We start from the raw sequence: 18,114 nt of genomic DNA on the forward strand, positions 1-18,114 counted from the left end.
TACATTGTACAATAATATTCATGTTCCTATATATGCAATTATAAATGATAGTGTAGTTCCTCATCCCCATTAAGACCCCTTGGGGTCTTGGTTTTGAGCTGTATTATGAACCGTGATTCCAAGCGTCTTAGTTTCATCTCTCGGTCTCCTCCCCTCTCATTACAGTTAATACTTGCAATTCCAAAGAATTTAAAGTCTGTCCAGCTCACTCCTTCATGTATCATAAATGTTTGGCCATGGCATAAGTCAAATCCTTATTTTGCACAGCTCTGATATGTTCTAGAATCCGCTTCTTGAGGGGGCAGATCGTCCTCCCCACGTAGCGCAGTCCACAGAAACACTCTATTATATAAACCACATAGCTGGTATTACAGGTAATCCTTTTATTGATTGTCAACTTGTTGCCTCAATTCTTCATTGTCCTCTCCCCACGCTACATGTTTCTCCCACCAACCCATGGTGAGATTTGCGTAGCACGGTTCATAATACAGCTCAAAACTAAGACCCCGAGGGGTCTTAATGGGGATGAGGAACTACACTATCATTTATAATTGAATATATAGGAACACACATATTATTGTAAAATGTATAGATATACAAAATGATAGGAATACGAATGGGCAATTTTGATAATATTTCGAAATATCATGAAATATGTGTTACTGATGGTACAGCTAAGTGACTTTAAAATATGAATAACAACCATTGATAGTGTAAGAATTTAAATATTAGTGACTCAGAATTGGGGTCTGATCAGTGAACCTCTTACAGCAAGATCATTTCCTAAAAAATTGGATATTGGTTTTCAACATGGGGCCATTTGTTCCACGCTGATTTATATTTCTACTTGTTGATAAGAATATTTTCTATAAGTTTGTGCATTGTGGTAGCTCTATATTTTATTTTCTGGCATATTATGATATGTTGTATCCTTCCATTTTGACACTATGTTTTTAAAGTTCACTACATGTCCCATAATGCACTAGGTTGGGTAACAGGGGATATACTATAAATAAGAGACATTGAAAAAATACTTATACACTGTGAGCAAGACCGGGAGGTCGAAACGCATCAGTGGTGATGGTTGGTGATGTATATGACTGAAATTAAAAAAGTATATAAACTCTATTGGAGTGCAGGGCTACAATTGTTGCCAGTTGTTTGTTTCAAATATATATATATATATATATATATATATATATATATATATATATATATATATATATATATATATGGTTTCATTGCCTGCCATCCTGCACCACAAAATATCTTTTTGCCCTCCCTGTAGTCTTGTCATAGGGTTTACGCATGGGACGCTATGTCCCAACAAACAAGCAAACAAGAGAGGGGGCGTCTCAGCAAGCCCACGAGGTCATCACTCGCATAATGGAGTTATTTGTATCTGTTATAAACACTTTGTTGTGCAAACCACTAGGTGGCACAATTGTGCACAGCAAGTGGACACTTCACAGATCTGAAGCGACAAAAAATTAAGGTTACAGATAAGCATCTTGTATATTTTGGCATAGGTTCACTTTACCTCCACTACTGCAAAATGTATCACTAGTAGGACAGGTAGGTTGAGCTGAGGTTACCCATGTGCCTAAACTGGGGTTAAAAAATTACATCCATTGCTGATCAGTGCGCCCAACCCTTACTGTGAGCTCGCACTTCTGTTTCCTATGCTGAACCGGCTACATGTGTTATTGAACCTTGCGATATAAAACATGAGCGATCAGCTTTGTCCAAAGCAAATATGCTTCTGGCTGTATGAGAGCAGGTTCCAGGTATGAGGAGTCCAAAATGCCATTTATGCGCAGCCTCAGCTAAACAGGAGGGGGGGGTGAATTGCACAGGATCAAATTTGTTTATTGTGATACACGATGTTCAGCACCACCTTGGTTTGTAGAGGCATCATGCATCCTTAGATTTCTGTGAAGTACTGTACATTAGCATCCTTTAATTCTGAATACCGTGCCTTTGAAGATTCACAAACGTACCAAACTTCTGTAATTCAACAGACTCCTGCAAACCACCTGTGGCATCTGCATAACGGGTGCATGTCTGTGAATGCAAGACAATATAGATTGCTCGTTTTTTCTTTCATGTGTATAACATTGTTTTTTCCAACCCCACTTTGCAGCTAAATTGCTGCAAACATGTACCTCCCTTAAGAATGTGCACATGGCACAACTGTGTGCGTTCCCCCGTGTTTTCATTTGTGTGCAACCAAGCCGGACCATTTACTTTGTATGTGAAACGGTTTTTTTTTTCGATGGAAGCTTCTAACACGCTGAGCAGTGTGTCTAATGGCAGCCAAGTCCCTGCATCTTGGAAATAATCTGTGTTCTCACATGATTTATCACCCACCACATTTGTAGTGTATTTCCAAGTGCAGCATCTGTGCATTTGACAGCTTAAATAGCCACTGTCTGGTTCATTTATTTTTCTCTATAGGCCTATCAGCCTAACGGTTGCAAAGTGCTGGGATCCCACGCCGAGGAGCTATTTCACGATACCCCGGGGTAAGTTGGAAAGAGTGAAAAGTGACAGAGCGATCAAAAGGGTTTCAAAGAACTGAATGCTAATACAGGTTTTCATTTGGGCATAATATCACAATTACTGCATGTCTTGAGGAGGTAACATCACTTTTCTCCAAGTAAAAAAAATCATGATCAACGCATGGAAAACAAATTTCCACATGTTCACTGTGTATTTTTTGCACCTCCTAACAATCTCTAAATCAGGGTCATTTTGTCCTTGAGATATCGTTGAAGTTGACAGTCAACAGTTCTCAGGATACCAGACGTTTTTCAGACAACATTCACCCTGGTCCTTGACTTGATTTATTTTATGGCCAGGTCATTCCACAAGGACCTCTTCTGGACTTCTTACCTTCAGGGAGCCATTGGACTGATGGGTCTTAGATTATAAAACACTCTTTTTGTGCTGCTGAGGTAGTCACAACTCACATTTCCAAAACTAAGGAAGATAGTTTAGTCAGTTTCACCTATGCACATATGTAGTAGGTTTCCCCAGACGTGTGGATCTGGTCCTCTCACTCTTTTGGCAATTATTTCACTGCTGATTTACCATTGACTTACGATATGATGCTAACAAGTTTCTTTTATTTCTGTTTCTTGACTGTTCCAGCTGAGCCGGTCAGGCCCATTGACCCCGCAGCCTGGATCTCTCATACCACCGCCATGACGGGCGCATTCCCCCGTTACGGTATGAGCCCCTCCATGAGCACCATGACATCTACCAGCTCCTCACTAACAAGCTCTATTCCCGATTCAGAAAGTAAGTCACACTGCGGCCTGTCACCAGGCAGGACCTCCCTGCTCAGGGCCAGCAGTGTCCAACTGCACACAGACTAAGGCAATGAGAGGGCACCGGCAATGGTTGGACCAGTGCTGGGTGGGTGGTACCTCTCCCAGTGTACCCTCATTTTAGATTCCTGATTTTCCAATTTAAACTTGTTATGTGGTCTGTCTTGTTAAATGTTGTGCCTTACTTGTCTAGCATCTCTCCAGCACTAAGGTTGATTCAGAATAACTAAAATTAATTTTAACAATGAAAATAAGAGAATGCGAGCCACTTCTGCTTTAGTGATCACACTTCTTAAGCACATTTGGGTGTCTGCGTGTAAGGTATGTCCTGGGGCTGCGTAAGTGCCAGTTGGCCCATGTAATCTATGATACATTGAGCTTTTAAGGCAACAGCAAAGCATATTTTGCTGGTGTATTTTCGGTTTTTGGTTTCCCATTGTTAGTATGATAGAGGTGGTTGACGTTTTTATATCTCAACTGAGGTTTCACGTACTTCTAAATTATTGGCAATCATATACTTCACAGTTTTCCATTTCACTTCACCTAAGCTTAAGTGTAGTTGTTTTTTATTCCTACCTAGTGTTAGTACTGAAACCAGATTGTTTTTTTCATGTGAGTTCAAGTAAACAGTGTTGTGCTGGTAACTCGCAAGCATTTAGTGCACGAGTGTTTAACTTTCTTAGCTTGTTCTCCTGAGTTAGGGTCTTATCACTTGCAAGGGAAAAGGTCATCAAATTCCACTAGCACACAAAATCTTGAAAATCGAGAGTAAGAGATTTAAAGCAGTGTTGAAATCCCAACTTTCACTCAAAATCACAACCTGCGTAGAATTTCGCAACCTAATAAAACGAGGAGAAAAACAAATCTGCACATATGAAGACTGGGCTTTGATGTTTCAGCATGCAAGGACTGGCACAGGACAGGAGGCAATTACTAGCTTGCTTGGTGGGTTTGCCCTGGGAACTTTGCACATAAAAAGTAGGTCGCCATTGGATTTGAGAAGCAACAGCATTTTATAAAATAAGTCATATAAAATCAAGGTCAATTACTGCTCCAGCAACAATGCAGTGATGCCTGCTTTTGTTGCAAAAAGTCTGTTTCTGTTTGTGGAAGGCACGTTTTAATTCACAGGTGAGAAGCACATTTTGAGGGCGGTAAAGCAGCACTATAGTCCCTCATCAGAATCAGCACCACCTAATCAAACAGTTACAGTCGGTTTAAGAAACTGCTTAAACCCCCAATTAAAGCTCTGAACCTGGCTATATTAGCTCGCAGAGATATCCTACACATTCCTGCTTCTTTCTAATTGGACTCACTGTTTCTTATCGCAGGAGAAAGGCTTTCACGTAGTCAGACTGTCAGGTTCATGGTCAGTTCACGAACCTGGTTGATGAAGGGGAGAAGCTGGTACCAGGAGGCTCTTCCCAACAGCATGTGCCCTCTCCTTTATCTGCTGCCCTGCCTGTTATCAGGCCCGGGTAATGTACAGGCTGGACGTTGCCTGATTCCATGTGACGGCTGCTAACAGACACAAGGTGTTTCTGACATTAGGGAGAATGCGTGCCTGGATCACGTGTGACCAGAGCTTTAATGAATTCAGCACTTTGGTGAGCAGGCGCAAAGCATGTTTATTTCTTTAAAGCGCCATTTGGGGGGGTTAAGTCACCTTTGCACAAAGTTTTATATGTAGATTGTACTCTGAAAGAAGCACGATTGACTTTGCTGGTTGTTGATGCTCTCCACAGTCTAGTGAGTTTCTCACACTGCCCACAAGGCCCAGTTTCTCATTCGGGAGGGGAAGGGGCTGGATAACTCAAATAATTTGCTGTAGCATAATTGCATGAAATGGCAGCAAAATTACGTGAGACTTGAACTCATTACGGGAGGAGTGTAACCCAGAATTTAGTTTTTTTTTGCACAAAATGCACCCTTGTGTCCAAAGAGGACCCAATGGTGCAGTTTGACACAGCTCGCGCTCCCGCCATGCTTCATTAATTTGACTGCTAATGCTTCATTGATATTTTTTGTCACATCTTAAATGTTGTCATGATTGCTGTAATATCTGGGGTAATTAGCAGTGCATGGCGAGGGCATGAGTCATAGTTACCTTAGGGCACAAGTTATAGTTACTTGAAATAATGCTAACTATAACTGCTGAATTTCTAAGGTTTTGTATACGTAAATTCAGAGCCTATCTGTAACGTCCCTGTAACCTTTGTTTTTTAAGTGAATTTCTATGTTTTTTAAAATTCCATATCCTAACTATAACGTCCCTGTAACCTTTGTTTTTTTCAGTGAATTTTTATATATTTTTTTAACATGCAGTAAGTTTAATTACTATATGTTAATCCAGCCACCACCATGCACGGTTGCGGGGGTTGGCAGGGCCTGGCCTGAAGCCAGACCCTGCTGCCACCCCCTATAACCACCCATGCCCCACTGCTTATGGCCTTTGGCCATGCACGGCGAGGGTTGGCCGCAGGTGCTGCGGCCAACGGCCTATAACCACCCAACCCCCGCAATGCAGAGCCGAAGGGTCTGTTTCTCTGGGTGTAAGAATAGGTGTGAGAGGGTGTCTGTGGGTGTGAGAGTGTCTATCTGGGTGCAATAGTGTGTGTGTGTGGGTGTGTGTGAGGCTCTGAGATGTTCTGTGAGTGGATGTGTGATAGTCTGAGTGGGTCTGTGAATGGGTGCATCAGTGTCCGAGTGGGTTTGTGGGTGGGTGTGTCAGTATCTAAGTGGGTCTGTGAGTGGGTGCATGAGGGTCTGAGTGGGGCTGTGAGTGGGTGCATTAGTCTCTGAGTAGGTCTGTGACGGTGTACGTGAGGGTCTGATTGGGTCTGTGACTGGGTGCATGAGTATCTGAGTGGGTCTGTAAGTGGGTGGATGAGGGTCTGAGTGGGTCTGTGAGTGGGTGCTTGAGGGTCAGAGTGGGTCTGTGAGTGGATGTGTGATGGTCTGAGTGGGTTGTGAGTGGGTTTGCCAGTGTCTGAGAGGGTGTGTGAGTGGGTGCATTAGTATCTGAGTCAGTCTGTAAGTGGGTGCTTCAGTGTTTGAGTAGATTTGTGAGTGGGTGTGTAGGGGTCTGAGTGGGTGTGAGTGGGTGCATGGTCTGTGTGGGTCTCTTAGTGGGTGTGTGAGTGTCTGAGTAGCTCTGTCAGTAGCTGCATGAGTGTCTGAGTGCTACTATGAGTGAATGAATTAGTGCATGAATGAGTCTGTAAATGTTTTTTTTTCAAATTTTTTTTTTTGCCATATATTTGTGAATCTGTCACAAAGTTACATGGGGAGCCGCACTGAGCATCGCAACGTATTCACGAATATCGCATTTCATGAAAAGATAATAATAAAGGTCATAACTTTACCCTCAAAGATCCCTATATCACAGCCATGGGGTCAGGGTACCTCCAGCCTGAGCCATTATGCAATTTTCATTTAATATTTCAGCCCCAGGGACCATGTTCCTTTACCTAAAATGGCGACCGCAACTTTCTGGTCAGGTTGCGGTCAGCCAACCACAGCATTCCTGTTGGTGCGCCTATTCGCAAATTCGCCACGATCGCCACAAAAACATAGCAACGGTTCCACAGCCCTAGATATACAAATTTGTTTTTTCTTTAATTTCTCTTAAACGTCTGAACGGATTTACAACCAAGAACAAAAAGTGTCATATGCATATCGAAAGCTACCTTTCTGCCAACTTTTGTTTAATTCTGTGGGCGGTTCGGATTGTAGTCGTGTTCAAAACTCCTATCGGAATTAACATGAAAAACAAATGTTCGATGGCATATGTTGCTGCAGATACACATGTTTGGCACAGTCTGCTGCCTGGTGTTGGGCTCGGAGTATTACAAGTTGTTTTTCTTCGAAGAAGTCTTTTTGGTCACGGGACCGAAGGACTCCTCCCTCTTTGGCTCCATTGCGCATGGGCGTCGACTCCATCTTAGATTGTTTTTTTTCCGCTGTCGGGTTCGGACGTATTCCTTTTCGCTCCGTGTTTCGGTTCGGAAAGTTAGTCAGAATCTCGGAAGAAAGCGTCGGTATTGTTCCGTTCGGTATCGGGATAGTTAGGTACATCGACACCGATCATCGGAAGACTTTGGGGCAGTTTCGATCCCCCATCGGGGCCTGGTCGGCCCGACCGCGTGCGACATCGAAGCCGATGGAACGGACCCCGTTTCGTTTCTGCCCAAAATGTCACAGTAAGTATCCTTATACAGATCAGCACTTGGTCTGTAACTTGTGCTTGTCCCCCGAGCACAAGGAGGATACCTGTGAAGCCTGTCGAGCCTTCCGGTCCAGAAAAACACTCCGGGACCGAAGAGCCAGGCGTCACCAAATGGCGTCCACGTCGACAAAACAACGTTTCGACGACGAAGAGGAAACATTCTCGGTTCCGGAATCAGAATCCGGAGACTCCGACGTCGAACAACAGCAAAAAACTGTGAGTAAGACGTCGAAAAGTAAATCCATCGACAAACCAAAAGCCCAGGGGACGCCACTGCCAACAGGCCATGGCTCGACCCATAAATCAGGCGACCCGTCGAAGGGGCCGAAAAAGGGCACGCCCATAGCGAAGACACCCGACTCCGGTCGAGGGACCGCCATGGAGCAACCTCGGAGCCGAGAAAGCGGCTCCGAGAGACAAAAACAAGATACCGGCACCGAAAGACATCGGCACCGAGAATCCATGCCGAAAGGAACAAAAATTCTGTCGGTGCCGAAACCGAAAAAAGATTCTCTCTCGGCGCCGAAAAATACCACACCTTCATCCTACTCAGAGGAACAAGGACTAAGTGGCCAAATGCACAAATTTGGACAAGAGCTCCAAAGTGTAGAATCGGACTACACACAAAAGAGACTGTGCATCCAGCAAGATACAGGGAAGATATCAACCCTTCCCCCAATCATGAGGAAAAGAAAGATCGGACTTCCAAAGGATGACACACAACCACAAGCCAAAGTGGTTAAAAAAGTCACGCCTCCGCCCTCTCCTCCACAGGCATCGCCGGCACAAACACCGCCACAAATGCACTCACCAGCGCAAACTACCATAAGTCATGACGATCAGGATCAAGACGCTTGGGACCTGTATGACACCCCAGTGCCGGACAATGATCCCGAGTCATACCCCACAAAGCCGTCACCGCCAGAGGACAGTACCTCATACTCGCAACTGGTGGCTAGGGCTGCAGACTTCCACAATGTCCAACTGCATTCCGATCCTATAGAGGATGATTTCTTATTTAACACCCTCTCGGCTACACATAGCCAATATCAATGTCTCCCAATGCTACCAGGGATGTTACGGCACGCAAAACAAATTTTTGAGGAGCCCGTAAAATCAAGAGCCATCACCCCAAGGGTGGATAAGAAATACAAACCACCACCCACAGACCCAGTGTTTATTACTTCGCAGTTACCACCCGACTCTGTGGTAGTAGGGGCAGCTCGCAAAAGAGCAAATTCACATACATCTGGCGACGCCCCACCTCCGGACAAAGAAAGCCGAAAATTTGACGCGGCAGGGAAAAGAGTGGCGTCACAGGCAGCCAACCAGTGGCGCATCGCAAATTCACAAGCGCTGCTGGCCAGATATGACCGCGCACACTGGGACGAGATGCAACTTCTCGTAGACCATCTTCCCCAGGAATACCAAAAAAGGGCGCAGCAAATAGTGGAAGAGGGACAAACGATCTCAAACAATCAAATCCGCTCTTCACTAGACGCAGCCGATACTGCAGCAAGAACAGTCAACACTGCTGTCACCATAAGGAGACACGCTTGGCTACGCACTTCAGGCTTCAAACCTGAAATCCAGCAGGCTGTCCTTAATATGCCCTTCAACGAGAAACAACTGTTTGGCTCGGAAGTGGATACAGCCATTGAAAAACTTAAAAAGGACACAGACACGGCCAAAGCCATGGGCGCACTCTACTCCCCGCAGAGCAGAGGCTCTTTCAGAAAAACTCCATTTAGAGGGGGGTTTCGTGGCCAACCCACAGACACCACCAGCCAACAATCAAGAACCACACCATATCAGGGTTCCTTCCAAAGGGGTGGTTTCAGGGGATATCGGGGGGGTCAATTCCCAAGGAGTAGGGGAAGATTCCAGACTCCAAAAACACCTCCACCTAAACAGTGACTTTCAAGTCACGCAACCCCTTCACTCAACACCAGTGGGGGGAAGACTAAGCCAATTCTACCAATCTTGGCAACAGATTACAACAGACAATTGGGTATTAGCAATAATCCAACATGGCTATTGCATAGAATTCCACAACTTCCCACCAAACATCCCCCCCAAAACACGCAAAATGTCACAACATCATTTAGAACTTTTAGGACTAGAAGTTCAAGCACTACTGCAAAAGGATGCAATAGAATTAGTACCAGTACAACAAAAAAACACAGGAGTTTACTCCCTGTACTTTCTAATTCCAAAAAGAGACGAAACATTGAGACCAATATTAGATCTCAGGACACTAAATACCTACATCATATCGGACCATTTTCACATGGTCACACTACAAGACATCATTCCACTGCTCAAACAGCAAGATTACATGACCACATTAGACCTAAAGGATGCGTACTTTCATATACCAATACACCCTTCTCACAGAAAGTACCTACGGTTCGTATTCAAAGGAATACATTACCAATTCAAGGTGTTGCCATTCGGAATAACAACTGCACCAAGAGTGTTCACAAAATGTCTAGCAGTAGTAGCAGCACACATCAGGAGACAACAGATACATGTGTTCCCTTACCTAGACGACTGGCTAATCAAAACCAACACAGTCAAAAAATGCGCAAACGACACCACCTTTGTCATACAAACCCTTCACAAACTGGGGTTTTCCATCAACTACACAAAATCACACCTAGAACCGTGTCAAACACAACAATATCTAGGAGCAACCATCAACACATCAAAAGGAATTGCCACTCCAAGTCCACAAAGAGTGCAAGCATTCCACAAGCTAATAAGTGCTATGTTTCCAAACCAAAAGATACAAGCAAAATTTGTGCTAAAACTTCTAGGCATGATGTCATCATGCATAGCCATTGTCCCAAACGCAAGACTACACATGCGACCCTTACAACAGTGTCTAGCATCACAATGGTCACAGGCACAGGGTCAACTTCAAAATCTGGTGTTGGTAGACCGCCAAACATACCTCTCGCTTCTATGGTGGAACAGCAAAAATTTAAACAAAGGGCGGACATTTCAGGACCCAGTGCCTCAATACGTTATAACAACAGATGCTTCCATGACAGGGTGGGGAGCACACCTCAATCACCACAGCATTCAAGGACAATGGGATATACACGAAACAAAACTTCATATCAATTACCTAGAACTGTTGGCAGTATTTCTAGCGTTAAAAGCCTTCCAACCCATAATAACACACAAATACATTCTTGTCAAAACAGACAACATGACAACAATGTATTATCTAAACAAACAAGGAGGAACACACTCAACACAATTGTGCCTCCTAACACAAAAAATTTGGCAGTGGGCGATTCACAACAACATTCGCCTAATAGCACAATTTATTCCAGGAATACAAAACCAACTAGCAGACAACCTTTCGCGAGACCACCAACAAGTCCACGAATGGGAAATTCACCCCCAAGTTCTGAACAAGTACTTTCAAATTTGGGGAACACCCCAGATAGATTTGTTCGCAACAAGAGAAAACTCAAAATGCCAAAACTTCGCATCCAGGTACCCACACCGCGAATCACAAGGCAATGCTCTATGGATGAATTGGTCAGGGATATTTGCGTACGCTTTTCCCCCTCTCCCTCTCCTTCCATATCTAGTAAACAAGTTGAGTCAAAACCAACTCAAACTCATACTGATAGCACCCACATGGGCAAGACAACCTTGGTATACAACTCTACTAGACCTTTCACTAGTACCGCATGTCAAACTACCCAACAGGCCAGATCTGTTAACACAACACAAACAACAGATCAGACATCCAAACCCAGCATCATTGAATCTGGCAATTTGGCTCCTGAAATCCTAGAATTTGGACACTTGGACCTCACACAAGAATGCATGGAGGTCATAAAACAAGCTAGAAAACCTTCCACTAGACACTGCTATGCATCTAAGTGGAAAAGATTTGTTTACTACTGCCATGCCAATCAAATACAACCAGTACATGCCTCTACTAAAGACATAGTAGGATACTTACTACATTTGCAAAAAGCGAATCTCGCTTTTTCATCTATAAAAATACACCTCGCAGCTATATCTGCTTACCTACAAACTACTCATTCATCGTCTCTATTTAGAATACCAGTTATTAAAGCATTCATGGAAGGGCTAAAAAGAATTATACCACCAAGAACACCACCAGTTCCTTCATGGAACCTTAACATCGTCTTAACAAGACTCATGGGTCCCCCTTTCGAACCCATGCATTCCTGTGAAATGCAATATCTAACCTGGAAGGTCGCATTTCTCATTGCAATCACATCCCTCAGAAGAGTAAGTGAAATACAGGCATTTACCATACAAGAACCATTTATTCAAATACACAACAATAAAATAGTTCTAAGAACAAATCCAAAATTTCTGCCAAAAGTAATCTCACCATTCCATTTAAATCAAACAGTAGAATTGCCAGTGTTCTTCCCACAACCAAATTCTGTGGCTGAAAGGGCACTACATACATTAGACATCAAAAGAGCACTAATGTATTACATTGACAGAACAAAGCTAATCAGGAAAACAAAACAACTGTTCATAGCTTTTCAAAAACCACACATAGGAAATCCAATCTCTAAACAAGGCATTGCTAGATGGATAGTCAGATGCATTCAAACATGCTATCTTAAAGCCAAAAGAGAATTGCCTATTACACCAAAGGCACACTCAACCAGAAAGAAAGGTGCTACAATGGCCTTTCTAGGAAACATTCCTATGAGCGAAATATGTAAGGCTGCAACCTGGTCTACGCCTCATACGTTTACTAAACACTACTGTGTAGACGTACTAAATGCACAACAAGCTACAGTGGGCCAAGCTGTACTAAGAACATTATTCCAAACTACTTCAACTCCTACAGGCTAAACCACCGCTTTTAGGGGAGGTAACTGCTTTATAGTCTATGCCAAACATGTGTATCTGCAGCAACATATGCCATCGAACTGAAAATGTCACTTACCCAGTGTACATCTGTTCGTGGCATTAGTCGCTGCAGATTCACATGTACCCTCCCACCTCCCCGGGAAGCCTGTAGCCGTTTAGAAGTAGATCATAAACCTTAAACATCTGAACATTTGTAAATAATTTTTAGAAACTCTTATCATACATACATATTCACTCCATTGCATGGGCACTATTTATACCAAACAACTCCATCCTCACCCTCTGCGGGGAAAACAATCTAAGATGGAGTCGACGCCCATGCGCAATGGAGCCAAAGAGGGAGGAGTCCTTCGGTCCCGTGACCAAAAAGACTTCTTCGAAGAAAAACAACTTGTAATACTCCGAGCCCAACACCAGGCAGCGGACTGTGCCAAACATGTGAATCTGCAGCGACTAATGCCACGAACAGATGTACACTGGGTAAGTGACATTTTCATTTTTTAATCCCCGTTTTTCTCGGCCTCCGCTTCACAGATCACCCTGAAACTTACCAAGCGCAGCAAGAATCATGGCACACTTGTTTTCGAAAATTTTGTGGAGACTCGTCAAACGGTGCCAAACATATAGGCAAGTCAAAAAACGCTTTTTCTATGGAAACATGGTCCTAACTATATCTACTGTCGACCGCCAGTAATTTATATATATATATATATATATATATATATATATATATATATATATTTATATATATATATATATATATATATATATATATATATATATATATATATATATATATATTTATATATATATAAATCAGTAGTGTGGTAGAGAACACCACCCTCCTTGAAACCCCTCTCATCCTCCCAAACCAGAGCTTTGAGAGAGATTCAAAAGATTGAAACGTATGTCCAATAAGTCGATAACTAAGAGGCATAGAGGAGAGGAGTGATCGAGTATCTAAAATGATGATAGCAGAGGCAGGTGGACCAGCTTCTAATTCTGGGTTTCTCTCTTGTGCAGATTGCCTGATGTTGGTCAGATCCTTTCTTCTTCCTGTGTTTTATTTCACTTATTTGTTATTACAAGGGCATTAAGTAATAAACACATTGCAAAGTCAGTACAAACTACTTTTCTTCTGCAGTGCCTGGAACACAGAGGAAATTTGGTGGCAGAGTTGACTCAGAAGGACTAGAGAGTTGGTATTTTTACGTAGGATGATGGCGCTAGAACATTTATGCTGTGGACTATGCAGGTTATAGACTCACCAGTATAGCATAACCAACAAGCTTGCTCTGCAGCACATTAAAAAGGATGTACTCTGAAAAACTTTCATCATTACTGACCTACAAGAGGATCCGAGGTTTCAAGACAGGCCATTACTTCTAAAAGGTAGGTAGCATCTACAGTATGTCAGAAATACTTTGCCATTGAATGACTGGCTCATCGGAAAGAGAGGCAACCAAGTCATGTTGACGGAAATTATGGCACTGAAAGATCCAGCCATGTTTGGGGCATTATATTGAGGAGAGATGTGCGGCCACCTGCTATGACGTACCAGGATGGTTTTAAACAGCTAGAATAAGGCACTGAAATTGGACGACCGTAAAGCGGAATAACAAGCAAAACACCACTCTGGTATGGGAACTTAATAAATCCACTCAGAAACCCAAATGGGCTCATGAGATGGAATGCCATTGGCATCTCCAAGGTGAGGATCGTTTGGAATCCACTTCACCTAAAATCCTTCTTTGAATTAACTGAGGAATTTGAACTACAGGCATCACCATTTTGCAAATACCTGAAGCTTAGACAGATGAAGGGAGAGGTCTCTGCTTCTCCCTTCTCCCTTAGAGGCACAGATCATGCTAATCCCACTGAGGACATAAAACACATGTCTGGAATACCTATCCTCAAAACCAACAATTGCACGAATAACACTTTACAGCACTCAAACCAGTCTGAGAGGCAGATGTTGGAACATTGGATCAGGATGACTGTCAGGAAGCTAAAATGGTAGCTTGAACCATAGCTATCTCTGCCAATAACTGCTCATCCAATTCAATTAAATGCACAGAATGTATACACACCAGAGGCCATGGAGGATGTGGAGGTCCCGCTTTCCGATGTGCAGAAGATGCCAAACAGAACAAGCATTTTCAATGCAACGGGGCTCGCATTTGCTCGAGTTGGAGCTATGTGCGTTGTAAACTCCTAACCTAACTTTTCTTGCCACACAAATTAAAAGAAAAAAAAACACAGCGCGATCGAGCTGAAATTGAAAATGAAAAAATGGAGCGCGATCGCGCTATGTAAACCCCAGCGCAATCGCGCTGCGGGGAAAATTAGCAGATAAAGTAGTCCAGAAACCAGGCTCAAAACTTCGAGCCTCGTATGTTTCTAGTAGTTTACCGGTGCTGTGTAGATGGGCTAGACACCGGAAAAGGCATGACGTATGCATGCCTTTCACAAATGAAAGCAAGCAGATTTTAAAGAGCAAGCCCAGGAACCAATGAAAGAGACTGACGTGACCTGGGCGTGGTTTGAAGCCCAAAGAGAGATTACTTTATGGACGGAGCGCTTTGCGCTAGCCCATAAAAAGCGTACTTATTTCATATGACTTCATTGTGTACGATAATATTTAAATATTGAGCCACTAGATCTTGACAGAAGTAACACACCTACCACTAGCCCGTCACCAAACCTAATGCTATGGGTAATGGTGGAGTTTTAGGGATAGCTTAGATATAAAAGAGCATTGATTGAGCTTGTCACTTAATTGTCAAGAGAGATGTAGTCAAACATCAGCAGCACCAACGTGCGAGAGTCATAGTGGGCATGGATAGATGTACTATACTAGAAAATTAAGTATATGTAGCAAGAGTTTTGCCACACAAACACCTTAGTATCTGGGACCTATCAGTCTAATACTTTGCAGCATTTGATTCTGCATGTTTGTGACACTGACTGGCAGTGTGTTAATTCATGCTTCTCCAACCATGCATATGAAAAATGATTAATGTACAATGTGCAGGGGCTTAGCTTTAGTGGGTTTTGTTTGGGGCGTGAAACCCACACAGAAATGTATTTCTTGGATTGTTAGTTGGGTGTCAGGGCCTTGAGTCGGGTCTACTATGTCTGTGTTGGTTTTTATCTTCATCCTGCTTTCCATAACGGGTTTTAACTTGTTTGTTTTTTGGATCAGGAAGTTCAGTGTACATAACGACTGATTTAGCAAAAAAGTAGAAAATATGAACCTATAGAAGTACACCTAGAATGGATGCACATTTACTACTTTTTAGAATGCATACTCCTTCATTGGCAGTAGTAGGCTTGGAAAGATGCATCAGTCTCAGGTATCCAGGCATACTACTGGCAATTAGACACCCAAAAGGTGATGCCATGAATGCTTGCAAATAGTCAAACCAATAGGAATGCCTCAGGGTAGCATTCCAAAACATTTTTTTTAGCTACAGTCCCACTCCAGTCTGACGGTCTGATTTAGGTTATGGCAGACGGAGAAAAAGACAGCTTGGGTGGAAAATGACTTTACTCCCTCCGCCAGATTAGAGATGTCTACAAGCCCTAGGAACATCTCTGTACATTGGCAGAAATCATTGTCATGATGGTTTCTGTCATTGCAGGAAAAGTTTGACGAACAGCTCTGTGAAACACGATAGCTGGTCATCAAACTTTTCCAAAGTTTTCTATTTTTCAAAAACAAACTCCGATAGGTGGTGTTTGGTTTCATAAAATAATAAAATACCCTCCTCCCCACTCCCTAGTAGCTTTCTCCCATAGTGTGAGGGTATGTTTCTTACTTCACTGTCCCTCACCGTCAGCATGTGCCTGGCAATGAGGGACAGTAAAAAATCAAAAGTTCCATCCAAACGTCGACTTTAAATAGGTTAGTTGGTTGGATGTCTTACCTTCGACTAAGCCATCTTCATCAGGCCATTCAAGTAAGTTGTATGTACACCAGCTGAGTTACATTTACTCAGTCGGTGTAAAACCCTGCGGCCTGGCCAACTCAAATTTGAGCAGTTGGATTTTGCATTTGGCAAGCAGGATACTTTGCCACTATTGTAATGGAGCTCCTGCCTGCATAAACTCCAAATCAGCTCCAGAGGCCTATCTAATGGAAATAAGTATTGACCCTGCTTATCATGCGAACAGTCCATCACAAACCTTGGTCATCTCATCCATTCACCATGCAGCCCACTATGATTTTAAGTTTGTAAATTTGACATTCTCACCCCTGACCCCAACTGATTAGGCTATGCCCCTGACAGTGTGGTGATCACTGCTTTGCGAAGTGTTGCCCCATTGTGTTTTTACACCTGCAAAGTCAATCAAACAAGTTTAAGAAAAAGAAAGCCTGTGCCATCCATGCTGCTAACACTTCCCCAGCTGTAGTCACATTTCTTAGCCAGCGACTTGTTGGCAAATCTAACAATATTGTGTAAGGCAGTCAACATCTTCCTGCATTGCCTGAGAATTCAGTCTTGTCCTTCTGTTTGGAAAAAAGCTGAATTATCACCTCTGTGTGCTGTGTGTGTCTGTGGCTTGTGGAATGTATATAATCATATTACAGCAGAACTTTCAACCCTTTTCCTAATCCACATATTATCACTAATACTTGCTGAATTACTTGTAATTGTTTGACCTGCAGTAATTGGTGGAAGGTGGTGAGACCTTGAAGGATGGAATGTCTAAAATAGAGGAGAGGATAGGTGGGAACGGGAGGCTTTGGCATCTTTGCCCACCCTTCAGTAATCATCATTTGCACTTTTCTCTCTTTCAGAGATGGAGGAGAGCCCACTGTCGGTGAAAAGCGACATGTCCACTATTGTGAAGGTGATGCAACTTCCAGACTCTGGCCTAGAAATCCGGGATCGCATGTGGTTGAAAATCACCATCTCCAATGCAGTCATAGGTGAGCATCACCAGGAGATGCCTAGACCACTCAGAATCTGGACTGCTTCTGGGGCTAAACTACTCATTAACCACCAATCATGTCATGAAAAGGGAATTTTACATTCTTAAAATAAAAAATAAGTGATTTTGTATGCTTGGTTACCCAGGGATAGTCGGCTTAGGGAGCCATATCAAAAGGTCTATTCAAGCTTTGTCAAGTATCTGTGGTAGCAGTATCGGCGGATGTCATTCGAGAAACAAAATTGGAGGGGTTTTAAAAGGAAGGGCCAAAGAACAGCACAATGTCTGGGCATCATATAAGTAGACTAAGCTCCCATGGTTCGCGGTCACAGAGCAAACTGTTTTATGGAGACTCAGGCGTATTTCACCTGTGAAAGGCTGAGGGAGCTTAGACATCTTTGATGTTGCCAGACAACTGTAACCTGCCCTGCTGATCTTCCATGTGCAGCAACTGGTCAGTCATCTCCTAATTTCTTTACAGTATGGTTTACCCCATTTAATTGAATTTGGTATCAAGTTTTTCACAAGTAACTTCTAAGCTTAGAGGAAATTTAAACAAATTCACATGTAGTTGGGCATAATTGTACTCACATTATGGGGGTCATTACGACCCTGGCAGACGGCGGTAATTTGGGGAAAGGTACTGCCAACATGCCGGTGGAACCTTTTCCCAAATTATGACATTGGCGGTTTGGCTCAAGCCAAACCACCAATGTACCACTCCGTCTG

The 18,114-nt window shown here is 43.1% G+C and overlaps 1 protein-coding gene across 6 annotated transcripts in view; it reads left to right on the forward strand.

The window, feature by feature from the left end:
• The window catches only part of DVL1 (dishevelled segment polarity protein 1), a 523,691-nt gene that overhangs the window by 484,309 nt on the left and 21,268 nt on the right, over window positions 1-18,114 (forward strand). For 3 of the 6 annotated variants that reach the window (XM_069241071.1, XM_069241067.1, XM_069241070.1), the window contains 3 exons: window positions 2,458-2,525; window positions 3,154-3,303; window positions 17,252-17,383. In XM_069241071.1, coding sequence (XP_069097172.1) covers window positions 2,458-2,525; window positions 3,154-3,303; window positions 17,252-17,383 — 350 coding nt within the window. The remainder of the gene's footprint in view (window positions 1-2,457; window positions 2,526-3,153; window positions 3,304-17,251; window positions 17,384-18,114) is intronic. The other 3 variants (XM_069241072.1, XM_069241068.1, XM_069241069.1) reach the window with 2 other exon arrangements.

This window comes from Pleurodeles waltl, chromosome 6 (genome assembly GCF_031143425.1).
Source record: "Pleurodeles waltl isolate 20211129_DDA chromosome 6, aPleWal1.hap1.20221129, whole genome shotgun sequence".
Taxonomy (NCBI): Eukaryota; Metazoa; Chordata; class Amphibia; order Caudata; family Salamandridae; genus Pleurodeles; species Pleurodeles waltl.